This window comes from Ammospiza caudacuta, chromosome 5 (genome assembly GCF_027887145.1).
Source record: "Ammospiza caudacuta isolate bAmmCau1 chromosome 5, bAmmCau1.pri, whole genome shotgun sequence".
In the NCBI taxonomy this organism is placed as follows: domain Eukaryota; kingdom Metazoa; phylum Chordata; class Aves; order Passeriformes; family Passerellidae; genus Ammospiza; species Ammospiza caudacuta.
The window spans coordinates 31513814-31539908 of NC_080597.1; the positions used below are offsets into that span (position 1 = coordinate 31513814).

A 26095-nucleotide genomic window follows, 5' to 3' on the forward strand; every position below is an offset into this window, starting at 1 on the left:
CAAGCGTCACTCAGCTAGTTATCAACCATCACAATCAAAGGCTTTGATCACTGCTTTAATGTGGCTGTCCAGAGACAGGACATCTGCACAATGCAGCTGTAGCACTTCCCTGCCATTTCTCATGGATCCCAAATGTCAACTGTTATTAAAATAATCTGGTTGTATCCCATGACTTCAAATGAACTCAAATTGAGTAAAAATATTCTCAAGCTTTCTACTGACTTCTGTACAGCAAATCATATAGAATCAAAGGAAGAATTAACACGGACATGTCTTTTGAAGAGCTGGTTTAATTTTTTTCTTTAATTAATTCACTGGTTTGAAGAGGAAAATCCCTTCCTTTTTAATCATACAACAAAGGAAGGAAAAATGAAGATGAAGTCATGCTGAAAGAAGTCACTTATTTTTTCACCATGCTAAGACTTCCCTACTCTTCAGTACAATTTAGAGGTTTTCCAGTAAGGACAGAAAAGTTAGCAGATGAGGAAACAGAGAGACTTCTTGTTCCTTTAAGCATTTGTGAAACATAAATCAAATCCTGCTACCTCTGACTAAAAACTCCTGTTGAAACTCTGATGCTATTTGACTGTATTTGTTGCAAGTTTGCTTTGAAGTAAAAAAAATCAGGAAGTAAACTGAAGAGTCTACACAGGCTGAGATTTGAGAGATCAAATCAATTTCAGAAGATCTCACATGAATATTCTCATGCACAAATCTCTCCAAACTGGACATTTTTTACCTCAGCTTCAGTTCACATAAGAATGAAAGGAATGTCCTGTGACACAACTACAGACTGCAGCATCCAACTGCATATACTCACGTTATGAGTTCAATTACAGGATCCCAGAGAGGGCTGAAGTTAATATAAAGCATTCCTAGTAAATACCGAAGAGGCACCTAGAATGACACACAACACCACCTTGTGAGATGCAAAAAACACTAGTTAAAGACCAACCAAGCTCCTCTAACCTTTCTTTCTCTCAAAGAGGAAACTGGTCTAAGAAGTTTTCAGGAGTGCTACAAGAGATGAAGGATGTCACATACATAATAATTTCTTCATGTGGAATATCTAGAACCCATTTACTTCCTCATAGCTTCATGTGGAAATCTAGAACCCATTTACTGTAAGCTACACTGAGACCTTATAACTATAAATAACATGAATATGGAAAAACCAGTTCAGCAGATGATCTGGACTGTCTCTCTCACCAACTTCAGTGCTGCCACAGCAAAATGGGGGACCTCAGACAGATGAAAGTTTGCCCAGAGGCGTATTCACTGCACTAGGCCTAATGGCATGATCTCTAGGCTGGCTCCTCACTGAGCTACATGGAGGAGTGACCTACAATCCTTCCTCATGGATGTGAGGCCCCCTTTAGCTCAGCAGCAGAGGACATTCAACAATTACAGGCATAAAAAAATTTCCTGCTGAAGCAAGATCCAGAAGTGAGGTCACCAACAGCCAGTGAGAGCCCTACCAATGTTCAACCACATTGAGGACATGGCAAGGTCATGAGTTTAAATTTGCTCACATCTTGTTTCTCCCTGGAATCATCTGCCTTCCTTTCCATGGCATCAAACCCAGATTAATCTGACTGTGGGCCGTTTATCTGGATACCACTGTTGTATTACTAAACACAGTACTCCTGAGGACAATGGGATCTGTGAACCCTACTAACAAGTAAGTTTTCTAAAATCTAATCTGAGAGTTAATTGACTTTTTTGATGCACTCTCATTAAAAACTCTGCAATCCATGTGATGAAATAAGAACATTCTCTTGGAATAAAGGAATGTGACCACTTCTTTTTGACAATAAATACTTACCTCCTGTAAAGATCCACTTGGTATTGCAGGCTGCACTATGTCACATCTTAGTTTCCTCAAATGGAGAAGTTTTTCTCTGTAATCATTCACTGTTGCTGGCACAAGTTCTGCTTGGAGCAATGTGGCAAATAATGGCTGGAATTCCCCTGTGCCATCACCCTGAACAAACAAGTGACATGAATTCTGTTAGAGTACCTTTATTTCATTGAAAAGTACTTAAAAAAGACTATACAGACTCACGGCCATTCTGGACAAAAGAATAAAGTCAAAGGACTTGCTCTGGTTTTCACCATTTAGGCACACATCTGAAAACACCAGGAGGTGGGAGACAAAGAAATAAGACTGGAATGTGAAAGGACAAAAGCAGAAGACCACCTTTACCAGATACATTTTGTTTCTGCTAAGTGAACAACACTTCACACAAAACATGAAACACAGATAGCTTTGAAATGTTAAATGAAAAGCTTTAGCCCTACCTCAATCTGTGCAGAAGGTGGATTATCAAAATGGTTTAGAATTCGAACCGTCAACAGCCGGACCTATTCCAAGGAGAAGCATATGTCAGGCAATATGGATTGACAAATACACACCTCCAGAGAGGTTACTGTCTAGTACAGCACACTGATTTCACTGGGTTCATCTTGGAGCTGAGAAACAGATGAATTCCTGAAGTCTAGAAAGCAATTAGAAGTGAATGCATTATGCTCCTGCCCTGATTTAGCTCTAGGGAAGAGGCAAGGCTGACAGGGCTAACAGTTAACCTCTGTTAACTCATGCCCCATTGACACAGGTCTAAGCAGACACTATGGAAGTAATGGCTTTACAGTCTCATCCTGCTTCTCCTTCCAGACTTTATCATTTAACTAAGTTTACTTATGTTTGATTGTTAAAATACAAATTACTTTGCATGTGCTCAAAACAGCAGATTACCTTGGAAACACCAGTGGAAATATTAGGATGCAACTTCTCAAACAACTCCATTAGGTTCCTTTGGGAAAGGGGCTCCTGGCAGCCACATAATGCCAGCCTTGTGTAATAGAGATCAGCCAACAGCAATGCAGAGGGGTCTGAAGGGAAAGTGCTAAAACAATAGATGAGTTTATTAGCATACAGAAAGCACTGCAACAACACTGGTATTAAAAAACAAGGCAGTAGTGATAACTACAACATTAAGGGAAAATTCCAGGATTTCAGACTCTGCCTGCACCAGCAGGCCAATGAAATTAGACTTCACCAGCACAATGACTTGTAGCTGCAAAACCCATGACAGCCCAAGAGGCATGAGATCCCTCCTTTGTGTCAATCAGATTTGTCAAGCTGAGGCTTGCATGCTGGACACACAGCTGCAGAAAATAAACCTGCATAGGTCACACCAGGGCTTCTGGTACTGCCCCGGTGCTCAGTCAGTGATCAACTTTAACAGAAGAGAAATAATCTAGGTTTAGGTGAGACTCTAGGAATCCTGTCTGCTCACAGAGAAACCTCCTTCTGCCATCTTACATCCCTTGCTCCAAGCAGGTTTCACATTCCCTGCACAGGGCTGACAGGAAAGCATTAGGCTAAAGCTCATTGCCAATAATTCCTGTCTGATCTGGGCAAGTTGTTTTATTTCCATCATGCCTCAGACATGAGCACCATAACTTCCTAAATGAACAGGATGTTTTGAAGCTCAAGCCACTAAAGACTTGGAGATGCCAGAGAGAGCATTAAGCTCTCTCCCTGTCCCTCCAGCTAGAGAGTTGTCTGTGCTAATTATAAGTTAAATAGAGTGAAAACAAATAAAATGGGAGTATACAAAATCTCCTCCCACTGTGGAGCAAGCACAAACATGGGTATGTAAGGACATGGTGGAATCCCAACACCAGGGGCAAACTCAGCCTTTTGACACAGCTCAGAAAGTGCTGTTCCTGTCTCTTTTGTCATTATAATGTAACACAGAATTACTAGGTGCAGCATTCCAAAGCAAAACTAGAACCAGGGTAGCACTCCAACATAAAACTAGAACCAACTTACTTGACACACTGCCCTGCAGCTAAGAAAGCATCAGTTTGCAGAGAAAATGTCATTGAACAGGAACTACATCTACCTGGCTCTCCAAAAAAAGAGCCTACAACTTTGCTCCACTACATAACCACAATACTGAAGCAATGCACCAGCAATGCACCAGCATAACAGAATGGACAGCACACAAAGAAGCATTTAACCAGCTCTTATATAAAGGCAAAGGCAAATTTTTGCCCTACCAAAGAAAACCACGAAGCACCACGAACAGGCAGAATTTACTTACGTCACCAAGCTCTTGACACGCTCCACAGGTAACAAATGGAGTACTTCAACAGATTCCACCAAACTAAGGAGAGTACTTACAGCTTGGCAGGCCACAAACAGGTTTCCTGGAGCAGAGAAAGAACAAGAACATCTTGTAAATTTACACAGCTCTCAGTGACTTGCGCTTGTATGGTGCATTCCCATCCTGAAACGGCTGGAGTCAGAGAAATAAGGCCGCATATGGAGCCCAGAACTGGCATGTGTATTTTCTAACCATAACACATAAAAGAAGTGCTTCCCTGGCTATCAAAGTAAGTGCCTCCTCCAGCAAGCCAGCACTGAAAGCAGTGACAGCTCCCAGTTTGCATGTTTCCATCACACCCACATGTGCAGAAAGCAGGGATCTGGAGTTAAGCACTGTGGCAGGAGTCACAGACAGCACTCTGCTCAAAAGGAAGAAATGCTGCCAAATTGATATGAATGCAGCAAAAACAAAGCAAAAATACATACAGATGCTACCACCACAAAGGTGCCTATAAACTCTGGAACTTTGGCAATGCACTACTGTGTAAGATCTTTAAAGCTGCCCCACGTACCTAAAGACTGAGTATGTATTAGTGAATGGCAGGTGGGTTTGCTGAATTCTGTCTCCTTTCTAAACCTCTCAGACTCCTTTTGAGATGGAGGGTTTCCCAGAGGCACAAGATAGCCAATGCCCTGCCAGGCAAGAAAGGGCAATTCCTTTCCCATCACACTTCAAAGTTAGCAAATAGGTTGCTTTAAAAAAAAAAAAAAAAGATAATTCCCCTCCTTCGCCTCTTTCCAGGTTAAAGAAATACTGTTCCCAAACCAGGCAAATGCAAGAAAGTTTTTAGAAGATTTAACTGTCTTACATGCTGCCAATGGAAAAGAAAGAGAAGTGAGCATTCATATCCTATTTATTTCTCTGCGAATATTCCTCTATTCTAAGTTGCTTAATTGCTCTATTCTCAGTTGCTTAATTTCCCAGGTATGTGATTTCCCAGATCCTGCTAACCATTAACCTCCACAAGGAGCTCCTCAAAGAGAGAAGAAACACCAAGTAATGACAGAAGGAAACTTTCTGCATCTTTAGTGTAAGAACAGTTCCCAAGCTGCAATCTGCATGCCCTTTGGTAGCGGTATGGCCATGCTGGACAAAGACAGCAGCTTCCACCTCACTACAGACACTCCTGTGTGATCAATAAGGGAAGCACTTCCATACTGGCCCTGAGGAGCTGCCAGAGATATCTTGCTGCTGCTCTGACCCAGTTTTCAAGCCTGTTTCCTTGCACTCCACAGCAACCACAACACCAAAAACACCCAGTTCTGGAACTTGCACTTTGCCTCAGGGCTCAGAGGGCAGGAAGGTCAAATAGAGCACAGGGCTGGGAGCCTTGCACAGGCAGTGAGAGAGGACTGAAGTCCTAGTAGAAGGTGAAGGAATTGCAGGAATCATGGAGGTGGAAAAAATGCCAGGGGATGAAAAAAGTATCCAGGAACTCTAGTTTGGGGGAAGGGTGAAGAAAACCAAGCAAATAAGTGTAATATGGGATAAGAGGAGGCATAAGTACAGGACTGAGGATGCATTTATTTTCTTTTCCCTTATCAACAAAGGAAGAAATAGCAATGTGCCTCTGGCATGCACACAGAGCCTGAGCAGTGCTGCTACTACTGCCAGCAAAGATGAGACCCAAGAAAAGAAATTCTAGATATTCCTTTTTTAGGCTAAGTTCATTACCAATCAAACAATCATGACAGCATGAACACCTTGCAAATATGATAAAAGAAAGACCTAAATGCTTGACAAAGTTTCTTTAAAGAAGAAAAAGCAATGAACCTGATTGGTGGATACACTCAGGAATACTAACAAAGGTATTATAAATGAAAAATGACAGACAGCCCTTACAAACAAAGGAACAATGAACACTCAACCTGGAGCATTCCAGAAGTTGTTTATAGCTTGTCACAAGGTCAAATACTTTCTAGCTCTCTGAGTAACTGCCCTGCTCTAAGCAGGCTCAGTTAATTTTTTTCCTGGCCAGAGAGGGAAGACAACCAGTAACCATCTCTTCCTGGAGAAAAGATGCAGCATTTAGAAGTAGTGGTGCCACTTGGGTCAGAGATGGTGTGGTGGTTTTGGCTGGGATAGAGGAATTTTCTTCATAGCAGCTAGTAGGTAGCTCTGTTTTGGATTTGTGCTGGAAACTGTTGATAACAGAAGGATGTTTCTGTTACCAATGAGGAGCACTCACGTAGCACCAAGGGCTTTCCTGCTCCTCACCCCACTCCACCAGTGGGGAGGCTGGGAGGACACAAGGCATTGGGAGAGTTGTTGTCATTGAACTCCAGCCAGCCACCAAACCCCCTGCAGCCACCTGCCCACTCCCCCACCAGCAACATCAGGGAGAAAATCAGAAGGGTAAAAGTAGAAAACTTGTGGGTTGAGATAAAGCAAAAAAGCCATGCACACAAGCAAAACAGAACAAGAATCTGCTTCCTATGGGCAGGCAGGTGTTCATCCATCTCCAGGAGAGCAGGGCCCCATCACATGTAGTGGTGACTTGAGAAGACAAATGCCATCACTTCAAACATCCCCTCCCTTCCTCCTCCTTCCCCACAATTTATATACTGAGCATGAAGTGATAAGGTCTGGAATACCCTTTGGTCAGCTGGGTCACCTGTCCTGACTGTGCCTCCTCCCAGCCTGCCACATACCCTTAGCCTCCTTGGCAGCATGGCATTATGAAAAGCAGAAAAGGCCCTAGCAGCAGCAGTAGGCTCAGTAGTAACAAAAACATCTCTGTATTATCAACCCTGTGTTCAGCACAAATCCAGAACACAGCCCCATACCAGCCACTGTGATGAAAACTAACTCCCCCAGTGGAACACAGCTGGGACAGCTGACCCCACTGATCAAAGAGATATCCCCTATGAGACAGCACCATGCTCAGCATTTAAAACAGGGGCAAGAAGAAGGCATGGCATTTGTTTTCCCATGTAACTGTTATGAGTGATGGAGCCCTGCTTTCCTGGGACAGCTGAACACGTGCCTGCCCTTGGGAAGTGGTGAATTAATTCCTTGTTCTGCTTCACTTGCATGCATGGCTTTTGCTTTATCTGTTAAACTATCTGTATCTCAACCCTTGAGTTTTCTCCCTTTTTACCCTTCTGATGCTCTCCCCTCATTCCTGCTGAGTAAGCAAGCAGCTGTGTGGGGCTCAGTTGCTGGCTGAGGTTAAGATACAATACTTCTTTCTGGTATCCAACATGTGGCTTGCAAGGTTAGAAGAAACAGCAGTGTGCCTCTGGCACACACAGAGCCTGAACAGTGCAAGGTAGCAATGGGCTAGGCTGAATCCTGACTGATAGCTGTTATTGCTGTTTAGCTATTAATATCAATTAGCAAGCTTCTGTGCCTGCCATAAGGCTTGCTTGTCTTACTGTATATTAGCAGCCACTGATCATCAGTGCCTGCTTTTTGCTTCCACAGCTGTAGTGCTGTACTGCTTAGCATCCTTCCCTGCTGTACCTGGCAGCACTTTGATAACAGCCATGGCAATGCACCCAGGTGGGCAGGTGGCCAGGGCAGTGCTGCTCTTTTTGTCCTGCTGTACCAGCCAGGCTGGAACTCCAGTGTGAACTTGAGTCAATTGAACTGTGACTTGTGGATGAGTCCACACAGGAGCAGCACATCCCAAAGCATCTGTGGCTGTGGTTAAGTCCATGACAGAGTAGGTACATCTCAAAGCAGCTATGGGTTTAGTTATGTCAATGCTGCAGCAGGTGTACCTCTGAAGGAACTGTGACCCAAGGGTAAATCCAGGCTGGAGAAAGTGCACCTGAAGCATCTGTGCCTGTGGGTAAGTACATGCTGCAGCAGGTACACTGTGAGTCCTCCCCAGCTATGCATGAGGTCATACTGGAGCACCTCAGTGTGGCCACAGACAAGTTCATGACAGAGCAGGTACACTCCTGAGGGAAATCAGCCATGGGCAAGGCCTCATTCGGAGCAGGCATATCACTGTGGCCCATGGATAAGGCTGCTCTGGAACAGGTGCAGGTGCACCCCAAAACACCTGTGGTGATGGGGAAGCCTACACCACAGAAGGTATACCCCAGGAGAAACCGGGACTTGTAGGTAAGACTCCACTTGGAGCAGGTACTCCCCTAACAAAACTGTGGGGAAATTCAAACCCCAGCAGGGGCAAGGAGAAAAGGTCATTGCAATGTTAAGCCCTGTGGCCTGGCCCAAAGGGACTGGGGTGGAGATTATAAAAGATACTATTTTAAATTGTTGTAACCCATTTCAGTAGCATGTTGTAGGTTTAAGTCACACGTTGTAGGAATTCCTATAGCAGGAACCACCCAAACCAATGGAGGACAAGCTTTACAAGAAGCAGTGTAAGTGCAGCAGTGAGTTAACATGAGCTGACTCTGGTGGCAAACAATTCCACACAAGACACCACCTCTCCTGTCCTGAGTGACCGCCATAACAGATGGAACCCAGATTTGTGGATAAAATGAACTCAGCAGATATTCTGTGAACATTTTACAGGGGTGGTCCACAGACTAAGGGAATAATATTGTATCAAAGGATGGGAGGGGAAGAGGTAGATAATGAGGCTGCATTGGATAGTGTGGTACCTGAGCATGACATAAATGGTTCTGAATAACAGGCAGAGAATGTACTGGTTTTGGCTGGAATAGAGCTGAGTTTCTGCATAGCAGCTGGTATGAGGCTCTGGCTTGGATCTGTGCTGAAAATAGTGTTGACAACACAGGGATGTTTTTGTTATCAGTGTGCAGCACTCACAAAGCATCAAGGCCTTTTCTGCTTTTCACACCAGCCCACTGGTGAGTGGGCTGGGATTGCACAAGGAGCTGGGAGGGAACACATGCAGGACAGCTGACCCCAGCTGACCAAAGGGGTATTTCAAACCATATGGTCATGCTCAGCAGATAAACTGGGGAATGTTCAGAGTGATGGTGTTTGTCTTCCCAAACCACCGTTATGCATGGCATAATGCTGCTTTCCTGGAAGTTTCCTGCCCACCCATAGGAAGTGGTAAAATTCCTTGTTTTGCTTTGCTTCTGTGTGTAGCTTTTGCTTTACCTATTAAGCTGCATTCATCTCAGTCCACAAACTTTCCCACTTTTACTATTGTGATTCTCTGCCCCATCCCACTGGGCAAGTATGAGCGGCTGGGTAGAGCGTAGTTGCCAGCTGGGGTTAAACCACAAGGGTCTTTTTTGGCACCCAACATGGAGCTCAAAGGGTTTGAGACAATGATATTTAATTGGAGTTTATAGCAGTCATTGATGAGTAGCTATGCACTGACAGATGCTAATGTCCTAAACTTTGCACTACAGGTTTGAATTGGAGCTTATGAGTCAATAGTCTCTCCTTCACTTGACAGCTTCAGCCTGAATTTGATTTAGATAGATTTTCTTCCTCTTTTTTTTTCCTCACTTTCTTCTTTTCCTTCCCAATTACCTCTGTCTTCCACTGTGCAGGACATCTGTTACCCCATCATTATTATGAACAGCAAATGTTCCTCCATTGTTTCCTGGAGGTTGTTTCCTCCCAAGCTTTGCTCTCTAGTTTAAGTCAAGCTGGTAATTTTGGATACAATGCTACCACTATTCATTTTCATGCTTTGTACAATCATAAAAATTGCTTTTATTTTTTTAAATATCAACAAAAAGCAAATAAACAGGAAGTAACTAACTGACCTTTGCAGAGGCTGCCTTTGCCAATGGCTGTGAAGAGAGAGTCTATAAAACTTGTCACATGAGGCAGGATGTGGTCTTTGTTCATTGGTCTGTTCAAAATAAATGGGAAGACTTATTATTTCTGTTACACTGACACCTACATATAAAATTTTCTATCCCATTTACCTCTATTAAATTACATGTAGCTCATTCCAAGTTTGAAACCAGCAGCAAAATGTTTTTGCTATTTCTGACTCACAATTTAAGCTGTAGCATTCACTGCATCTTCTTTCTAACTAGTCCTTCAATAATTACTGAAAAAATACTGTTGAGAGAGGATAGTGCTTAAAACACACAAACTGAAATATGTCAAGAACATCTCTATACACTAAAGCACCAAATTTAGTGAGTAGGCAATCAAGAAGCTGATATTCTATTCCTGTCTTTACTGTTGACTCATGGTATTTCCATGCAGCACTTTTTTTTGTCTTCTAACCCCAGTTTCCTGAGCCTAGCACTAGCACTTATCGTCTTTTCCTTAGTAAAGTGATTCCTTACAGAAAGACAGCAAACAGGCAGTAAGAAAGTAGACAGTACTACAGAAATACATGACCACAGTACCTTAGAATATCACTTACCTAATATGGGGTAGTACAACCAAAGCAACCCAAGACTGTGAAAGGTCAGTGATGTCTTCCTTCTCTGGTAAATGCATTAAGGACAGTACATGATCCAACACTGGTACTCCTGTCTTTTCTCCTTGTCTTTTACTTGTTTGTTGTCTTGTATTAGAGCTAAAAATAAACCCAAAATTTTTAATAATTCACCACTGCATATCAGAGATTGTTCCTTTTGCTCCTATGATATTCAAAATTATGTTGTCTACTTCTAGCAAAAAGGGCTTGCATAAAACAAGAGATTTTTTTTCTTCTCAATGTCCTCTACTTAACAAAACATCATCTAGTCATGCTGAAGAGCACAAAACATGGCCCACAAGAAATGTCAGCTCTTTATTTCAAGTTCAAATAATATTTCTAGAAGAAAAGACACTGGCTCTCAGCTGAACACCCTCACAGCTGGGACATATAGACCCCAGGAACATCTGAGAGTCATCTCTACAACTGTTGCTAATAAACCACAATAACACTGACACAGATGGATGACAGAAAACAATCAGTGAGGTAAAAGTTTTGGGACTTAAATGGAATCACAAGGTGAGCCCAAACCAACAAGCCTATCTGCAGGCAGAAAGGGCAGACACCACACTGGAACATATGAACAGGAGTCCTTCACACTCATGCACAGCAATCTTTCCATTCCACCCAGTGCTTGCAAGACCACAGCCAGAGAGCTGCATAGGCTTCACTCTTCAAGAAATACAGAAGCTCATAAAAAGCCAACAATAAGAATTATTAGAGGCTTAAGAAAATAAATTTATGAGATAAAGCTCAAGGAATTAGGATTGTTGGTCTAGAGAAAGAAGATCTTAGACATGTATGATGATGAAAGCCTGCTATTTGTAAAAGCTTGATGCAAAGAGTAAGAAATATTCTGCTCTTTATGTTTCCAGCAGATAAGATAAGCAGCAAGGGATTTAAACTGCTGTAAAGAAGGTTGAAGTTATACACTGAGGACTGGGGGAAAAACCCCTAACAACCCAAGAAAAAAGCCAAAAGTCAAAAAGCCCAAATAAATAAAAAAACAACTGTATAAGTATAAAGATACCAAAGTACTGGCACAGACTGCCAGAGGCAGCTCAGAAATCTCCAAAATTGGAGTGTTTAAAAACTAGATAGGAGACGGGGTATGCAACTCTTGAGATGTCTCCTGACAGTAATTTACACTACTGACTCTTTGCAAGAGCACAAAAAAATAGTCCAAGCAGGACCAAGGTCCTTGCAGCTCTGTGCTCCAAACCACTGAAAAAATAGAAATCAAGAAACAAAGAAAACAAGGGAAGAAAACCAAATTTAATAATTTTGACTCAACTTTCTGTTCCCAAAACCTCAGTGCTTCCACCACTATTAAATAAAAATAGGAAAAAAACAGAGTAGACTGCTTAAAGGAAAAACCAGACCTTACATAAAAGGCAATGCAACATCAAAAGTTTTGAATTAGCTGAGTTAGAACTACTAAAAAATCTCTATCATTAAATTAGCAATGGTCATTCTGTGCTTCAGTGGTTACACCTAATTCTCTAAAGAGGCTCTGGGGAAAGCAACCACTTAATTGCAACCAAGCTAGGTTTGCAACTAAAAGCAGTCAAGCTGTGCCAGCACAGTGCTGCTTCTGGATTAATTACATGTCCTTTGATGTCCAGCTGTGCTCTATGGCAAGGCTATTGTACTGCTGCCAAGAAAGCTCCTGGACAAGACATATGCATACAGGGAGAAAAGCTGGGGCACAGGCAAGAGGTTAGCAATGATGAGAAGCTGAACTGCTGCACTCACTACAAATATTAACTGCCAAGGGATGCAGTTTGCATCACGGTGTAACAGATCCCCACCATATGTGCACCACAACACTGTTTGTATCAGCAACCACCTTTCCAAAGCAGCATCTCTTCTCACATGATTTCAAAAAGCAAAGTGATGTCCTACTATATCACTTGGTTTGCAAATCTGCCAAAAATGCTGCCATTTTATGCAACTCCAGCAAATACTGGAGGGCAACTTTTATGTGCTCTGCACTGCCCTCAGGCCTAGAGCCACACAGACACATCTAGTGTTAGCTGAACTTGACAAGTCTCACCTGACAGATGCCTCAGTGAAAACAAGAGGATACTTTTCAAATGCCATTGAACCAATTGTAGGAGGCTCTGCTTTCACCAAAATGAGTTTAGCCAGAATTGCCATGGCCTCATCCTTTGTGATGGCATCTGTGCCAGAGAAGCAACGTTCAATGTATTCTAGAAAGCATGGGAGAAAATGCTGAAGAGACCAAAACAAAAAAAAGGTCAAAGATTGGAAAGTCTTTTAATCATCATCAAATCCACAAAAAAACCCTTGACACCAACCACAGGGAAATATAAATGCTCACAAATAAGCCAGCAAAGCATTGGACTTATCAGTTCTGGTGCCCCTAGACACCAGCAGGGACTGTAATTTAATGCAAAAACTCATTTTGCACCAAATCCAGTCTTATCAGGACACTCCAGATCCTTGACTTGGCTTTCACCTCTCATTCTGTTTAATTAATTTGATACCTCCTGATCACCACTTATACAGCTTACTCTTCATTTCCCTTTAGTTTCTCCAGAACTCATTCTCTTCCTCCCATCCATAACTCACTCACCCTCTTAACAAGCTTCTTTTTGTGAACAGATACCTATCATGTCCTCCAACCCTGAGAACCCTTAACAACTTGAACACAATAGCACAAGTAACCTCTTTCCTTCTTATCAGATCATAACAGAAGTTTAAATAAACATCATGTCAATACACAACAATCCTTCAGCATTCAAGGCAGGTAAGTATACTGTGGAATCTCTAGTTCCCTTTAGCAACAAAAATAAACATAACACACAATCACTTCCACCTACCCTCTCAAATTGCTTCATTGTGAACATTGCTTCAGAGAAGTCCAAAAGAAAATGCCGTTCAAATCCACTTGCAAATACCTGCAAGATGCAAGTGAAAGGTTGCAGAATGAGAGACATTTCACAGTGAGCTCCTCACTACCCATGGGACATGTTTTCTGGTATACAATTCAAGCATTCTTTGAACTCTTGAGATACTCTGCCTGGCCCTCTTGCTAATTCCAGCACACAGAGCAGCATTGTTTCCAAGTGACAATTCAGGTACAGAAATGCACAGTCCTTTTTAACAAACCCTACTGACACAACCTTTTTTGACCAACACTGCTGGATCCTACTGTCTCTGTGCAAAGACAACTGAGCTATCTCTTCAGTGTGATATGGAGAACAGAAGCTGAAAGTTCTAGGACTGCAGCACACACACACTAAGTGTTAGGGAAAACCTTAGGCCCAAAACATATTTCAACTTGGCATTTTTCTCTGCAGCATGTTGCAGAAAGCTTACTACCTCATGGGCAGAGCAAACCTCTGTGCTTTTGAAGGATCCAAAACAGGAATAGTCCTTCAGGACACCCAGGATCAGTACTCCTCAATACCAAGATAAAAGACACACCCAGATCTCTCTTTCCCAGACCCTTCAGAACACAAGGATAGCTTTAAGCCTCCTCCAGTTTAACACAAACCTACACAAATATCCTCAAATGTTTGAAGAAGTCTGCTGAGCAAAACTGGCCTCATGCCACAGGCAAAACCAATCTTACTTCAGCACAAGTCAACACTGAAGACCAGATGAAATTTGATCTCCTTTAAACAATTGCAAGTCTTGTTTTCCCATTGTAAATTGGGTGGCATTTTTATTTGAAATATTTTTTCACACACACTACAAACTATGGTCCACACTGTTAATTGCAAAATTATAATTTCCTGTAACATGAAAACTAAAGAATAACACTCCAAAGTATAATCTCCTGTTGATCTTTGCAACACTACATTTGTTAGGAATGTATGCAGCTAATAATGTCAATGCTCCAGGAGCAAAGGTACTACTGAAATATGCTTACCCCTGTACTTTCTAAATCAAAAGTGCACTTGTGTGAACCTTGTCCACAAGGCTAAGGCATGCTCGTTAAATTCTTGGAAACCTAATGATTTTTATTTTTTTTTTCACTAAGTTTGACTCAATGATCTGCTTTATCACCACAGGTAGGATGCACTCCTTCACTGCTCTCCTTCCTTTCTCTACAGAGGGTGTAGGTGTTTGAATTGAAGCCTGGATTTCATTGCAATGACATCTGCCATGGTGACACTGCTATACTGACAGTCTGTGCAAGATTGTCAGGTAACCCCAACACCTCATCAGACTTCATTTAGGGCATTGGGCAAGTTCTTCATTATCTGTGCAAAAAGGCTGAAGGGAACCTTACAGCATATTTCCTAGCCTGAAACAGAATGTCCAGAAATTACCCTGCTCTAGGGAATTTGAAGACTGGGATTTGTGGTATAAGCAGCAATCCTTGTTACCTTCTGAATAGCTTCCTTGGTCAAAGAATCTGGCAACAAAACATTTTCTGCCAGCAGGAATGCAGAAATGGCATTCAGCAACATCTTGCAGCAAGATGATGAGAGATATGGCGTCTGTAACATTTTCATTAAAACCTGAAATGAAAAGAGAGAACTCATATTTGTCCAAGAAGATAATCATTATCTGGTCTGAATGGCCTGGACAGTCCCTGGACCAGGAGGGCAGAGTTCTAAGCTTCAGCCCACAGAAACAAATTCTAATAGCCCCACTGAAGTCTGAAGGCCCTAAATCTAGCCCAATGGGGTCAAATATACATGAATCTGGCAGAAATGCTCTATACCAGTGATATGGGGGGGATCTCCTCCACAGTGGCAGGAACAGACTCTAGAAGCAGTAGCTCATTTTCCCCACTGCTCATTTAAAGCTGGGCTACACTAACATCACCATACAGAGGTAAAATCTCACAGGATCAGAGAAGTAGCAATACTCAAAATATATGTATGTCTCTGTTCACTCAAATCCCAAGTCCAGTGATGCATCAGAAATGTGTATAAATGCTTCAGCTGACCATACCTCTTCCATATTCAAACAATACCTCTCTGACACATCTAAGTGCCAGTCTGACCCACCTGACAGACATCTTCAGGCAGTGAGATTTTAGATCCATTTGCATGTTCCACTAAGATCAGATAAGCCTGTAGAATCCTTTCCATCTGCTCTGAAGCCACAGAGCAGTTGACCTTCGTTATTTTCCTCTGCAAATCTAGGAGTGACTCCTGTTTAAATAAAATAGAGAATTGAAATGCTTCAGATAAATGAACAGACTGTTTCACTTACTGCTATTTGAAGGACATTCAGAAGAATCAGTATCTCAGCTGCCCAACAAACTATTGTTGGCTCTTTCATACATATTCCACAAATTAAACTGTGCAGAAACACTGTGAAATTTCCCTCAGGTAAAAACACATCCCAGATTCCTTGGACAGAAACACAAGGAACTCCTAAAATGAGGGTCCCCAGAAAGGCTGATACTTGACATACAAAGTAGGAAAGAGAAATATTGAGTTCCACACCTACAATGATTTGGAAGCAGCCAGCTTTCACTGGAATTATCAGAATTTAGGTACTTTTACACTTTATGCATCATTTTGCTAATGTGGATGCTGAGAGATTACTTATATAATTTACATACATTAGAGTTTCTTTCTGTCCAGAGAGACAGAAAATATAAACTTCTACCCTTGATCCAACAAACTGAACCCAATTTAGACAGCTATCACAGACTACATGAATACTTTGCTCTGAGCAAGATATCCCCTGTGCATCCATCAGTTCCCAGGGTAAAAGAAAAAACCTCATTAAAAATAAAAGGAAATATGTCACAAATTTCCAAGATTTCATACCAACTGCAGATGCTGAGTCAAAGAAACCTCAGGGATACAAAACATTCAGCGATAAACAAATCTGTAGCTAATGACAGTCAGGTTAAAACTGCTCATCATATTGGGTGAGGCCAGAGGAACAGGATGGGATTTTCTAGGAAACTGGCTAGTCACAGGAAAGCAGTCTCAAGAAGGAACCAATAGGAATTATTTACCCATGCTGGAAGGACTACCCTAAAAAAGCTCATCTGAACTACTTCCTGCAGTATCCTGTTTCATCCCTCTCAGGAGCACAACTGACACAGTCTGTTGTCAGCTGCAAGAGGCTTCAATCCTCCTACCAGATGTTTGCAAACTTTTAAATGTTGGTCAGGTAAGTAAAATACGCTGCCAGGCTGTGTCATTGCTGATTATTCTACATCACCCAGATCCAACACAGCACAGCCCACAGCACTCAGCTGTGCTCCTTCAGACCACAGTGCAACCCCCAAGCAGCAACACAGGAACACCCAGACTCAAACCATTCTGATTTTCAGTACTTGGCTGCAAGGCTCAAACTTGGATTTCCAGGTTTAACCCAACTCTTTGCCTTAAAAAGCTCTGAAGGGCAAAAAGCTTCCCTTTTACTGTCATAAAGTGGTTTTGAATCACCAATAGTTCAGCAACATAAAACAAGCAATACATTCCAACAAGGGTTCTGCAGTGCATGCAAAGGCAGACTGTACAAACCATCCTTGCCCAGCCACAGGACTGAGTTCCAAGTCTCACCTGCAGTAGCTCCCTTCTCACTCACAAAACAGCCACCAGGATAACTCTGAGCTTAGAAAAGAAGGGTGGAATTTTTCCCATGACTCTGTATTTTGTGTTCCCAAAGCAGATAAAAACTCATTTCTGGTCCAGTAAAACACAAACACTTTCTACAATAAGTGCAGAATTTTTTCTCTGTCACTCATGAATAAAAAAATAACAGTAAGAAGAAAAACAATCAGTGTACCTCCAGGCACTTGAAGACAATGTCAAAATGCTCCTTATGGATATGCACTGCAGCTGATTTGATCATCTGCTTGAAGGCTTCTCCAACAGCTACCCATGGTAGCTCAACTTTTTCTTCAGTCATAGGCCCCAGCTTCATCAGAATTAACTTCACAGCCTGCACAGGAAAAGAGTATATAGTGATCTTACACTTAGAGAATAAATCTAGCAATCCTAAAACCAATTAGTGCAAGGTATTGCTAAAATATTCCAGTGATCTTAATTCTTTCTAGAACTGAGAAAAAAATAGGCTATCACCTAAAATCTGAAATAGCAAGAAGTGCAATATCAGCATACAGGCATACTGAAAAGGAATTACTTAAAACAACCATCCTGTCTCCAAAATTATTCTTAGAAGGCTTTCAGATCCTACCAGGTAATTACCAACATGCTTATCACCAGGGAGCCACTGAGGTGAAGGAGAAAACACCCCTGGTTTCAGCGAGCACTGCCTAAGGCCTGTTACAGTAACAGTTAAAGCAGCAATCTTGTTTTTACCGTCTCTGCACAGGAATGGAACATGTTCCGAACACCCTTGCACATCTCGAACAGCAGCTGTCCTACACCTTCCACCTTTTCCGGGTGCTCTCCCAGGTCATGGAGCATTAAATTGAAGAGTTCATTTTTATCAGAAACCTACAAAACACGAGGAGAAAAAAACATTATCTTCTATTCAGAGCTGCCAGATGGACAGAGACAATCAAAAGGCTCCACAGCACCACGTTCTCCTAGTTCTGCAATCCCACAACAGTTCAAACTCATTATTTCTGTGACCACACAAGGAAATTCAAAGAAGAAATTTGATCAGCTATTCAGTTGCTACAGCTCCCACAACCCCAGAATGTACACAGGTCTGCTGAAGTCACTGCAGCTGAAATATATGGATTTAATTCTTCTCATGCACATTTAAACACGTGCATAAATGCACTGTTAAATTGGTCACAACTGAAACAAAAAAGTCCCTGTCCTGATGAGACAGAGACATGAATCAACTGAACACAGAATGCAGTTGTCCAAAACTAGAACCACACTTGAGAATACTGCAGGGACTTCTGGACCAATATTGTAAACACCTCAGTTTCTGAGGATTTGACTTAAAGTTCAGAAATTTCCAAAAGCAACCAAGCAAATGAACATGCTTTATTAAGGTCTCAACTTAGGACAAAAATGAGGATACTCAAACTTGCTAGCCAGTCTAAGGAATCATGGCTTTTGTATGTTTTGACTAAACAAAACCCAACAATTAACACTCCCCCTCTCCTTACTTCATGAAAGGCTGCTGCTGCCTGATCTCGGCTGATCTGTTTGGGAATGTTACATGCAGTGATCTTCAGGAGTGGAAAAACGTCATAAGAATTTCAGTTCTACAAAGGCCTTTAAGTATTTGTGAAAAAGACAGTAAAAAAATGTGCACACACAAATTCAAGCCTCCCTTCTGCAGGATTACCTTACTATTTCTAGTCATTTTAGATAAACCAACTACAGGCATTTAGTTTAATGTCTCTAAACAGAGAGTGCTAAGGCCTCTATTTGCCACTTGTGACACAGAATGCATGACATTCTCAGTATGACAAAAAAAACCAAAAACAAAACAACAAAATGACAAAAAAAGACAACTCAGGACATGCTGTATGCCAGTTCAGGCTTTGCAACCCTTCTCTGGAGAAAACCTAATACTGCACATTGAATCCAAAAACCACCTCAAAATTAAGACAGCACCAAAGTACAAGCATCCCACTTACCTTTCTCATTAGAAAGACAAAACTTTCAGCAGCAAAGTTTCTGATGTGGAGTTTGTGGTGAGCCAGCAGGGTGCTGTACAGGCTACAAAGACACAAAATAACCCACTGTCTTAGGGGCAATGCAATAGTTGCCATCAGTTGGTTAAAAAATTGTTTCCAGTTTACATTACCACTTTTTACAAACATTAAGAACCTGTACTCCTAGAGAGGGCCAATACCTTCCCTCATCTATATTCCTTTCCACTCTCCCTGCATAAACAACAAGAGTTTTGCAAAGAAGGTCAAATGACAGTGCCAGGCAAATTAAGCCACAATCAGAAATACCTTTCAAATCTGCAGATCTACACAGATTCAATTACAGCATCAAGATTTTCCAAATATATGTTTAGCAGCAGTAAGTGAAATGAGAGTTGATTTATATGCCAGATTTGTATTTCAGTTGAGCCAACAGGCTCTCCTGTACACTTAAAAGTTTTGAAAGATTCAGTTTGCAAGGCTGACAAATATTTGCAGTTTGCTGGTATCAGTAACAGTGACAGATGGCTCATCACAGGTTCATTGCAGAGGGAGTGGTGCTTCAGATTCTCTCAAATTGAGCAGATAATTTTTCAATATGTTCAACAGCTTAGCCTGGGCTGGGGAGGAAATCTGTAACCAGTTTTTTGCTCCATCTGTTCCAAACTGAAATTAGGAGGAAGAAATATGGAACCACTGTCTATGTCAAAAGTAAGAGCCCATCTACATCAGCAATTTCAGACTGAACAAGTGGTCACACTGGGTCAGGCCACATGCTCAGTCAGTCTACAGCAGCAGCCAAAAGCAGATACCTGGGAAAGGTTTAAAAACACAGCAAGCATGTATGAAATCAGCCTTCAAGCACCTGCAGCTCAGGAACTCCCCAAGCCCAGAAGTCCCTGCAGTTGGTAACACCCTGGAGCTTGGCCAGTTCCTCTCTGAGAAAAACTGAGAAAGCAGGCTAAAAAGTACACTGAAGAATTAAGCCATGCATTCATGTGGCATTTACACTTCTACAGCATCTAGTAACTGCTGATCAAGACAGACATTAAATATGGTTTTTACCTGTATATATTGTGTATGTCTTTCACCATCAATCTCCACAAATACTTGTAGAGATAGGAAAGAGAGGTAAAAGCCCATTCTAGCAGCTCTGTATCCTGTGTATCCAATAACTTGGTGATGGCCAGGAAGAAGTCATGAAAGTGAGGATAGAAGTCAGCCTGAAGATCTCGAGCCAGCTGCACCACTAGACTGTGTTTCAGAAAATACACCAATGTTAGTGCATTTCAATCAAAACCTAGTAAAACATTGCATAATCCAGCACAGTCCCCTTGGAAAGAAAGGCAGCATCACTTTTTAGGCAGCTGGGGATGGCAAGAATCTTAAGATTTTCAAAAAATCAAGCAGACAACAGTAAACAAGAAAACAAATTATTAATGTCAAACAAAGCACATTAATATAATGTCTGACATTTAGTAAGCACTCCAGCTAATTTGTTTGCCTTGTCACAACTATACTTTTTTGAAGACTTAGAACCATAAAGCTCTATCAGGGAAATATGACCACTTTGGGCATCTCATTGAATATTTTCCTCAAGCACAATAAAGATAAAGAATACTTACAACAGGAGTCATGCTCACTTGTAATACCATCAAGGGTTATGACTACTTCTTGTGACCATATACTTACTTTAATAGGGGCTGGTAAGCAAGACTGCCTTCGACTTGCAGATGTGTCTTCAAGCTCTGCACAACAGCACTTTGGTAATAAACCAGCTGGTTGAAGGACTGGCATTTGTTGGCCACTTCATTATAGAATTGCACTGTTCAAAAAACAAAAGAAAAGCCCTGAAAACTAGTCCAGTCCCTGGTAAGCATGTAGGGTGTTAAAGAATAACAGCTCCACAGCCCAGTCCAAAAACCAGTCAATAGTCTCCCACTGGGCTCTGGATTAAGAAAAACCATATTTTAGCAGTCTAAGGGAAGCAGGAAACATGAATATAAATGACGTACCAAAATGGCGAGTGAGGTTCAGCTCCTTCCATTTCCGCAGTCCTTCGGAAAAGTAGGTTTCAACCTCCTGCCAAAACAAAGATGAAAAATAGCTACCAACCCTAATGAATGTGTCCTGCAAAGATGAGAGGTTCAAATGAAGACAACTATCAAGTGCCTTAAACATTTAAAGAATACTCTAAGAAATCTTAGTTACTCATTTCAACAGGCACTATGGCGTTTCCCTGAAAATAAGCCTTTCTTTCAATATTCAAAACACATTTGAAAACATTTTCTGATGCAGGACTTGTTTACATAATTGCTTTTTATACCTCCGTTGACTGGCCTTGATAATCTAAGATTGATAATCTAAGTCATAGTTCACCCAGCACAATGCCTTGGGATTTTCTTTTGGCATCCTCACAGCTATTGAGTGGGAAGTTAAGAACAATCCAGAAGGCCAGGTGGCAATAACCTGCAAAGTGCTATAATCATAATGATGATTTATATGACACATAGAAATGGTCCTTGTGATCCATAAAGACACATACTCCTACTTTACACACATGTTGCCAATGCGTGGGTGTCCATAGGTAACAAGTGATGTGTCCCACATGACAAGTGATAGGAGAAGAGGAAATGGCCTGAAGTTGTGCTAGAGGAGGTTTAGACTGGATATTTGGGAAAATTTCTTCACTGAAAGGGTGGTCAGGCATTAGAACAGGCTGCCCAGAGAAGTGGTTCAATAATCATCCCTGGAAATATTTAAAAGATGTGTAGATGTAGCACTTAGGGACATGGCTTAATGATGAACTTTACAGCGTTAGGTTAACAGTTACACTCAATAATCTTAGAGGTCTTTTTCAGCTTATGATTTTCAAACTTCAGATTCTATTGCAACTACTCAGATACTCAGCACATGCAAGTCTTTCCAAGTCTGGTCCTAGGACTGCTAAATGACACAGCAGCATCAGAAACAGGCCCACCAGCCACATGGAAGACATCAGGGTGGTACTGACAAAGTCGTTCAATGGCAATACTGCAGACCAGGTAAAGTAAAAGGGATCAAAACATGAAATGAGGCTCCAGAAAAAGCAGTTCTTGCAGGAGCTCCTTTCCAATTTCCTCCTAAATAAATTTCTTAAGTGACTCTTTCATGGATTATGTCTATTTGTGATGTTATTTCAGAAAATAATCACAATTGCTGCTCTCACCTCAGCATAGCTCCCAGTTCTGTCAATCCGATGAATAATATCAATATTAATGTTGCTTAGGCGCTCCGAAAAGGTAAGAAACTGCAAAAAAAAGACACATTTCTTGCTCAGTTCTGAGCACAGCCCTTCCAAATCTCTCAATAGTACACACACTGCAAACAGAAACCCCACTCCTAAAGACAGGCTGCCGGATAATACCTCTCAATATCAGCCCTACAAGAAGGCAAAACGCACAGGAGCAGGACTGACCCTCTACCTCCCGACCTGCAAACCGAGGCTCGCGGCCCACGCGCCTGCCCAACACGATGACAGAGATGCAAAGAAATCTACCCAGATTTCAGCAAACTGCCCCGCTCTCAGCCTTCCTGAAACAACCCTGGTTAATTTCACTGAATTATGTCCTACGCTAGGGCGGCGGGGAGCCTGCTGCCTGTCACGGAGGGTGACCCGGCGGCCGGAGCTGCCGGCTACGGGGCAGCAGCCGCTCTCCGGCCCCGCTGTCCCGGCCGGGACCCTCGCAGCGCTGAGCGGAGCCCGCCACGCCGCCGACCCTCGCCCCTCCTGCCGCCGTGCCGCTTCGGCAGCCGGGCACGACCGCTGAACTAACACCGAGCTCCCTTCCCCCGGCCAGCAGCCGCGTCCGGGCGGGCGCTCACCCGGTGCGTGTTGCCCGACTTGTGGGCCGTGGGCTTGCTCTTCATGGTGGCGGCGGCGGAGCCCCACAGCGAGTCCCACACGTGCGGCCCTAAGCGCCAGGCGCCGCCATGCCGGCACGGGCTGCCGGGAGCAGGGGCGGGACCGCCGGCGGAAGGGGCGGGCGATGCCGAACGAGACCCGTGCCCGGAGGGGGGCGGGTCCTGTCCGCGTCTCACCTTGGCACCGACCGGAGATTCCGTGGGAGCTGTGGAGAGAGCAGCCCGGCTCCGCCGTTGTCTGTGCGCTCTGGTGGAGGGCGGCGGGCTGAGGCACCTCGGTACTCGGGGGAGGCCACAGCGGTGCCCAGGGAGGAGCAGTTTGTGCTATGGTCAAACCATGATGGGGCCGAGCGCAGCCCACAGCACAGCCCTGATGGCTCGTCACGAAACGGCCGCTGCCTAGCTCCGTGATCTCAGTAGTGATTTTTGTCCAGACCTCAGCAATTTAAACAACAATGTTCATCGCAGACAAAGCACATGCAAACCAAGTCCTCGCACAAGAGTAAATGGTTACGGACTGGTCGTTCCTTGCAATATCACGGTTTATGGGAGCTTCTGCCTGCGGCTGCAGTTGCAGGAGGAGAAGGACATGTGAGTGAGGTGGGAGATGAAGTTAAGATGGAAGGAGCTTTGGTGCGGGCAGGTGTAGTAAGGACAGCTCAGAACCACGCCGTTGTTCCAGGCTGCGTCTTGGCCAGCTTGAAAATTTGTCCCTGCCGAGGCCGCCCGTCCTGCCTGCTGCAGGCAGCTCAAGGCACTGTCAGAAACCAGGCTTGCAGGCTGTTCAGACCAGGCCACTGTCAGGAACCATGCTTTGCAGGCTGTTCAGACCAGGCCACTGTCAGAAACCAGACTTGCAGGCTGCTCAGACCAGGCCACTGTCAGGAACCAGGCTTGCAGGCTATTCTGATGGAAAGACACACAGGTGGATTTGAGCACAGCTGAAGTTCACGATTTGGAGCACGTAGGGATCCACAGCTTCGAACAGACCCAGCAGGTTAAACAGTGCCAGGTGCACCCAGAAAGGCTGCCCACAGGCAGGCAGTAAGCCATTAGCATGATAGTCATCTGGATAGGTAGGGGAACGTGCTTGCTTCAGCACCTGTGGAGTCAGAGCTACTGAGACAGCTTTAAACCTTGTTCTTCTGCTGTAGGAATAGAAAGGACTTCTGGCATTTGCATTAGGTAGGAAGAGAATGCTTAATTAGGCATTTAAGTTTGAAAAGGTTGGCTTAAGTGATTTCAAGGCCAAATATCTCCATAGAAAGGGCATCCAAAAGCATGTTGAGATGTCTAGATCCACAAGACCTTAGGGACCAATATGCAACAGTTTAGGAGCACAAATAACCCTCCAGAAGTGGATAGTAAATTCACTTACTGTCTCCTACCTATTGTGTACTTACGGAAACCAGTTTACAAGATCTTTTTTCCATTATGAATAGCCTCTATTCATAGAGTTGTAGAACTTTGTGGGATGCATGCACTACAACATCATCCAAGGAAATGAGCAAAATCTAACATTGATGTAATGGGGAGGAGAGCTCAGGTGTGCTCTGGCTCGCAGAAGTCATCATCACCAAAAATAAAAGACATTAGAGGAAGTTTTAAAAAGCCTAAAAATGCTCTTCTTGTGTTTGTAAACTGGCAATTTCTCAGAAGATTGAGACAAGGTAAACCTGCAGCTGCTGATGTTCCTGAGAGTTTCTGGTTGCAAGAGCTACTCATGGTCTGCGTGTCAGCCAGCACTGAATACCACTGAATACTTGGAGGTACACCTGAGTGAGCCTCAGGCTCATAGCCCAGGTATCAATACCAGTATGGCCAGGACAGTAGGTCTGCTGCCTCAGCTGGCAAGGTTCAGTGACCCAGAAGGGCCCTTCCCCACTTGTATGAGCTGCAGCTATGTTAATGATGTCTTTATTACATACACTCCCCTCTGACTGCAATGCCTCAAGCCTCAGGACTTATTCTTTTCCAGTAAGAGATGTGGTTTTCCCATCTCTGGGCAGGCCCCAGCTCCAGCACCCCGTGATTATCTGATGGTTCCTGCCAGCAATTCTCCTTCAGAAATTTATGCTACAGGCATTAAAAATTAAATGCAGGTGGCTTTCTGAAGAGTAATGGCTTATTGGTAGTAATACCTGTAGAGGCATGTAGAGGAAACCTTTGTAAAATAGTGCATGCATGTCTACCAAAGTAGTCACCAATTCAGATCTGACTTCTTCAAACACCCAGTGGTGGCTACAGCCACCAATCTCTGACTCTAATCCATCAGCACTCCTGAAACAGGTCTAAGATTCCTATGTCTCCTCCATTCCTGGGCTTTTTAGTCCTGCAGTTCTAAATCTACTTGCTGGACTCAGCAAGAGCCAGAGCCACTTTATGTAGAAGCAAAGCAGGCTTGCCCTCTGGTAGTCTGTAGTTTAGCCTAATAGTAGTAATTGGGGTGAAATACCTCAATATTTAACCCAGGATGGTTTCAGAGGGCAGAATTAATCTCAAGTTATATAACCTATATGTGTAAAATGCATGTGTCTGCCTTTGAGCACCAACTTCAGTCTTCTTTTCTATTCACTGACGCTCTAGACATATTCTTGTACTTGAAACATCTGTGTTAGCATAGAATTAATCCTAGGATTGATAGTTTCAGGAAGTCTGGATGACTCCATTATATGTGCATATCTGCAACTGCCCCTGTGGATGCCCCCCACATGACATGGCTCAATAACTACATAAATTCATTGTATCCAAACAGGGTTACTGAGTTGCCCTACTTCTGTCATATTTTGTGTGTATTAATCACAAGCACAGCACATACTCCAGAAGCCCATCTGACACTGAGTTTCTGACTTAAAGGACATGTTACCTGACACAAGACAATGAGCAGCCAGGTCAGACTATTTTTAACCAGAGGACATTGTAGATTGCATAGGTGCGCAGGAGTTAGGTCAAATTTTCATTTTCTTACCCTATTCATAGAGGCATAGTGGAGTTTACATAGGTAATTATCTTGTGTGAGTGTTTTTTCTTTCAAAATGAAATATAACAGGCTAATAAATGAACAGAAACAACTGTGAATTTGACCAAACAACTTCCAATCTTGGCTGCCCAAAGCTAGGTTTCTCAATCAATACTAAA

The 26095-nt window shown here is 42.9% G+C and overlaps 1 protein-coding gene across 1 annotated transcript in view; it reads right to left on the reverse strand.

The window, feature by feature from the left end:
• The window catches only part of UTP20 (UTP20 small subunit processome component), a 62853-nt gene extending 39856 nt beyond the window's left edge, over positions 1-22997 (reverse strand). Inside the window, exons 1-19 of the mRNA XM_058804481.1 lie at positions 22919-22997; positions 22263-22343; positions 21070-21136; positions 20747-20879; positions 20120-20308; positions 19040-19121; positions 17796-17933; positions 17260-17415; positions 15513-15659; positions 14883-15017; positions 13368-13445; positions 12578-12756; positions 10465-10620; positions 9848-9936; positions 4113-4218; positions 2756-2906; positions 2302-2364; positions 1826-1984; positions 821-897 (exon numbers count right to left, since the gene is read on the reverse strand). Of these exons, the coding sequence (XP_058660464.1) occupies positions 821-897; positions 1826-1984; positions 2302-2364; positions 2756-2906; positions 4113-4218; positions 9848-9936; positions 10465-10620; positions 12578-12756; positions 13368-13445; positions 14883-15017; positions 15513-15659; positions 17260-17415; positions 17796-17933; positions 19040-19121; positions 20120-20308; positions 20747-20879; positions 21070-21136; positions 22263-22343; positions 22919-22963 (2231 nt within the window). The 5' untranslated portion in view covers positions 22964-22997. The remainder of the gene's footprint in view (positions 1-820; positions 898-1825; positions 1985-2301; positions 2365-2755; positions 2907-4112; positions 4219-9847; positions 9937-10464; positions 10621-12577; positions 12757-13367; positions 13446-14882; positions 15018-15512; positions 15660-17259; positions 17416-17795; positions 17934-19039; positions 19122-20119; positions 20309-20746; positions 20880-21069; positions 21137-22262; positions 22344-22918) is intronic.
• Between the last annotated feature and the right edge of the window lie 3098 nt (positions 22998-26095).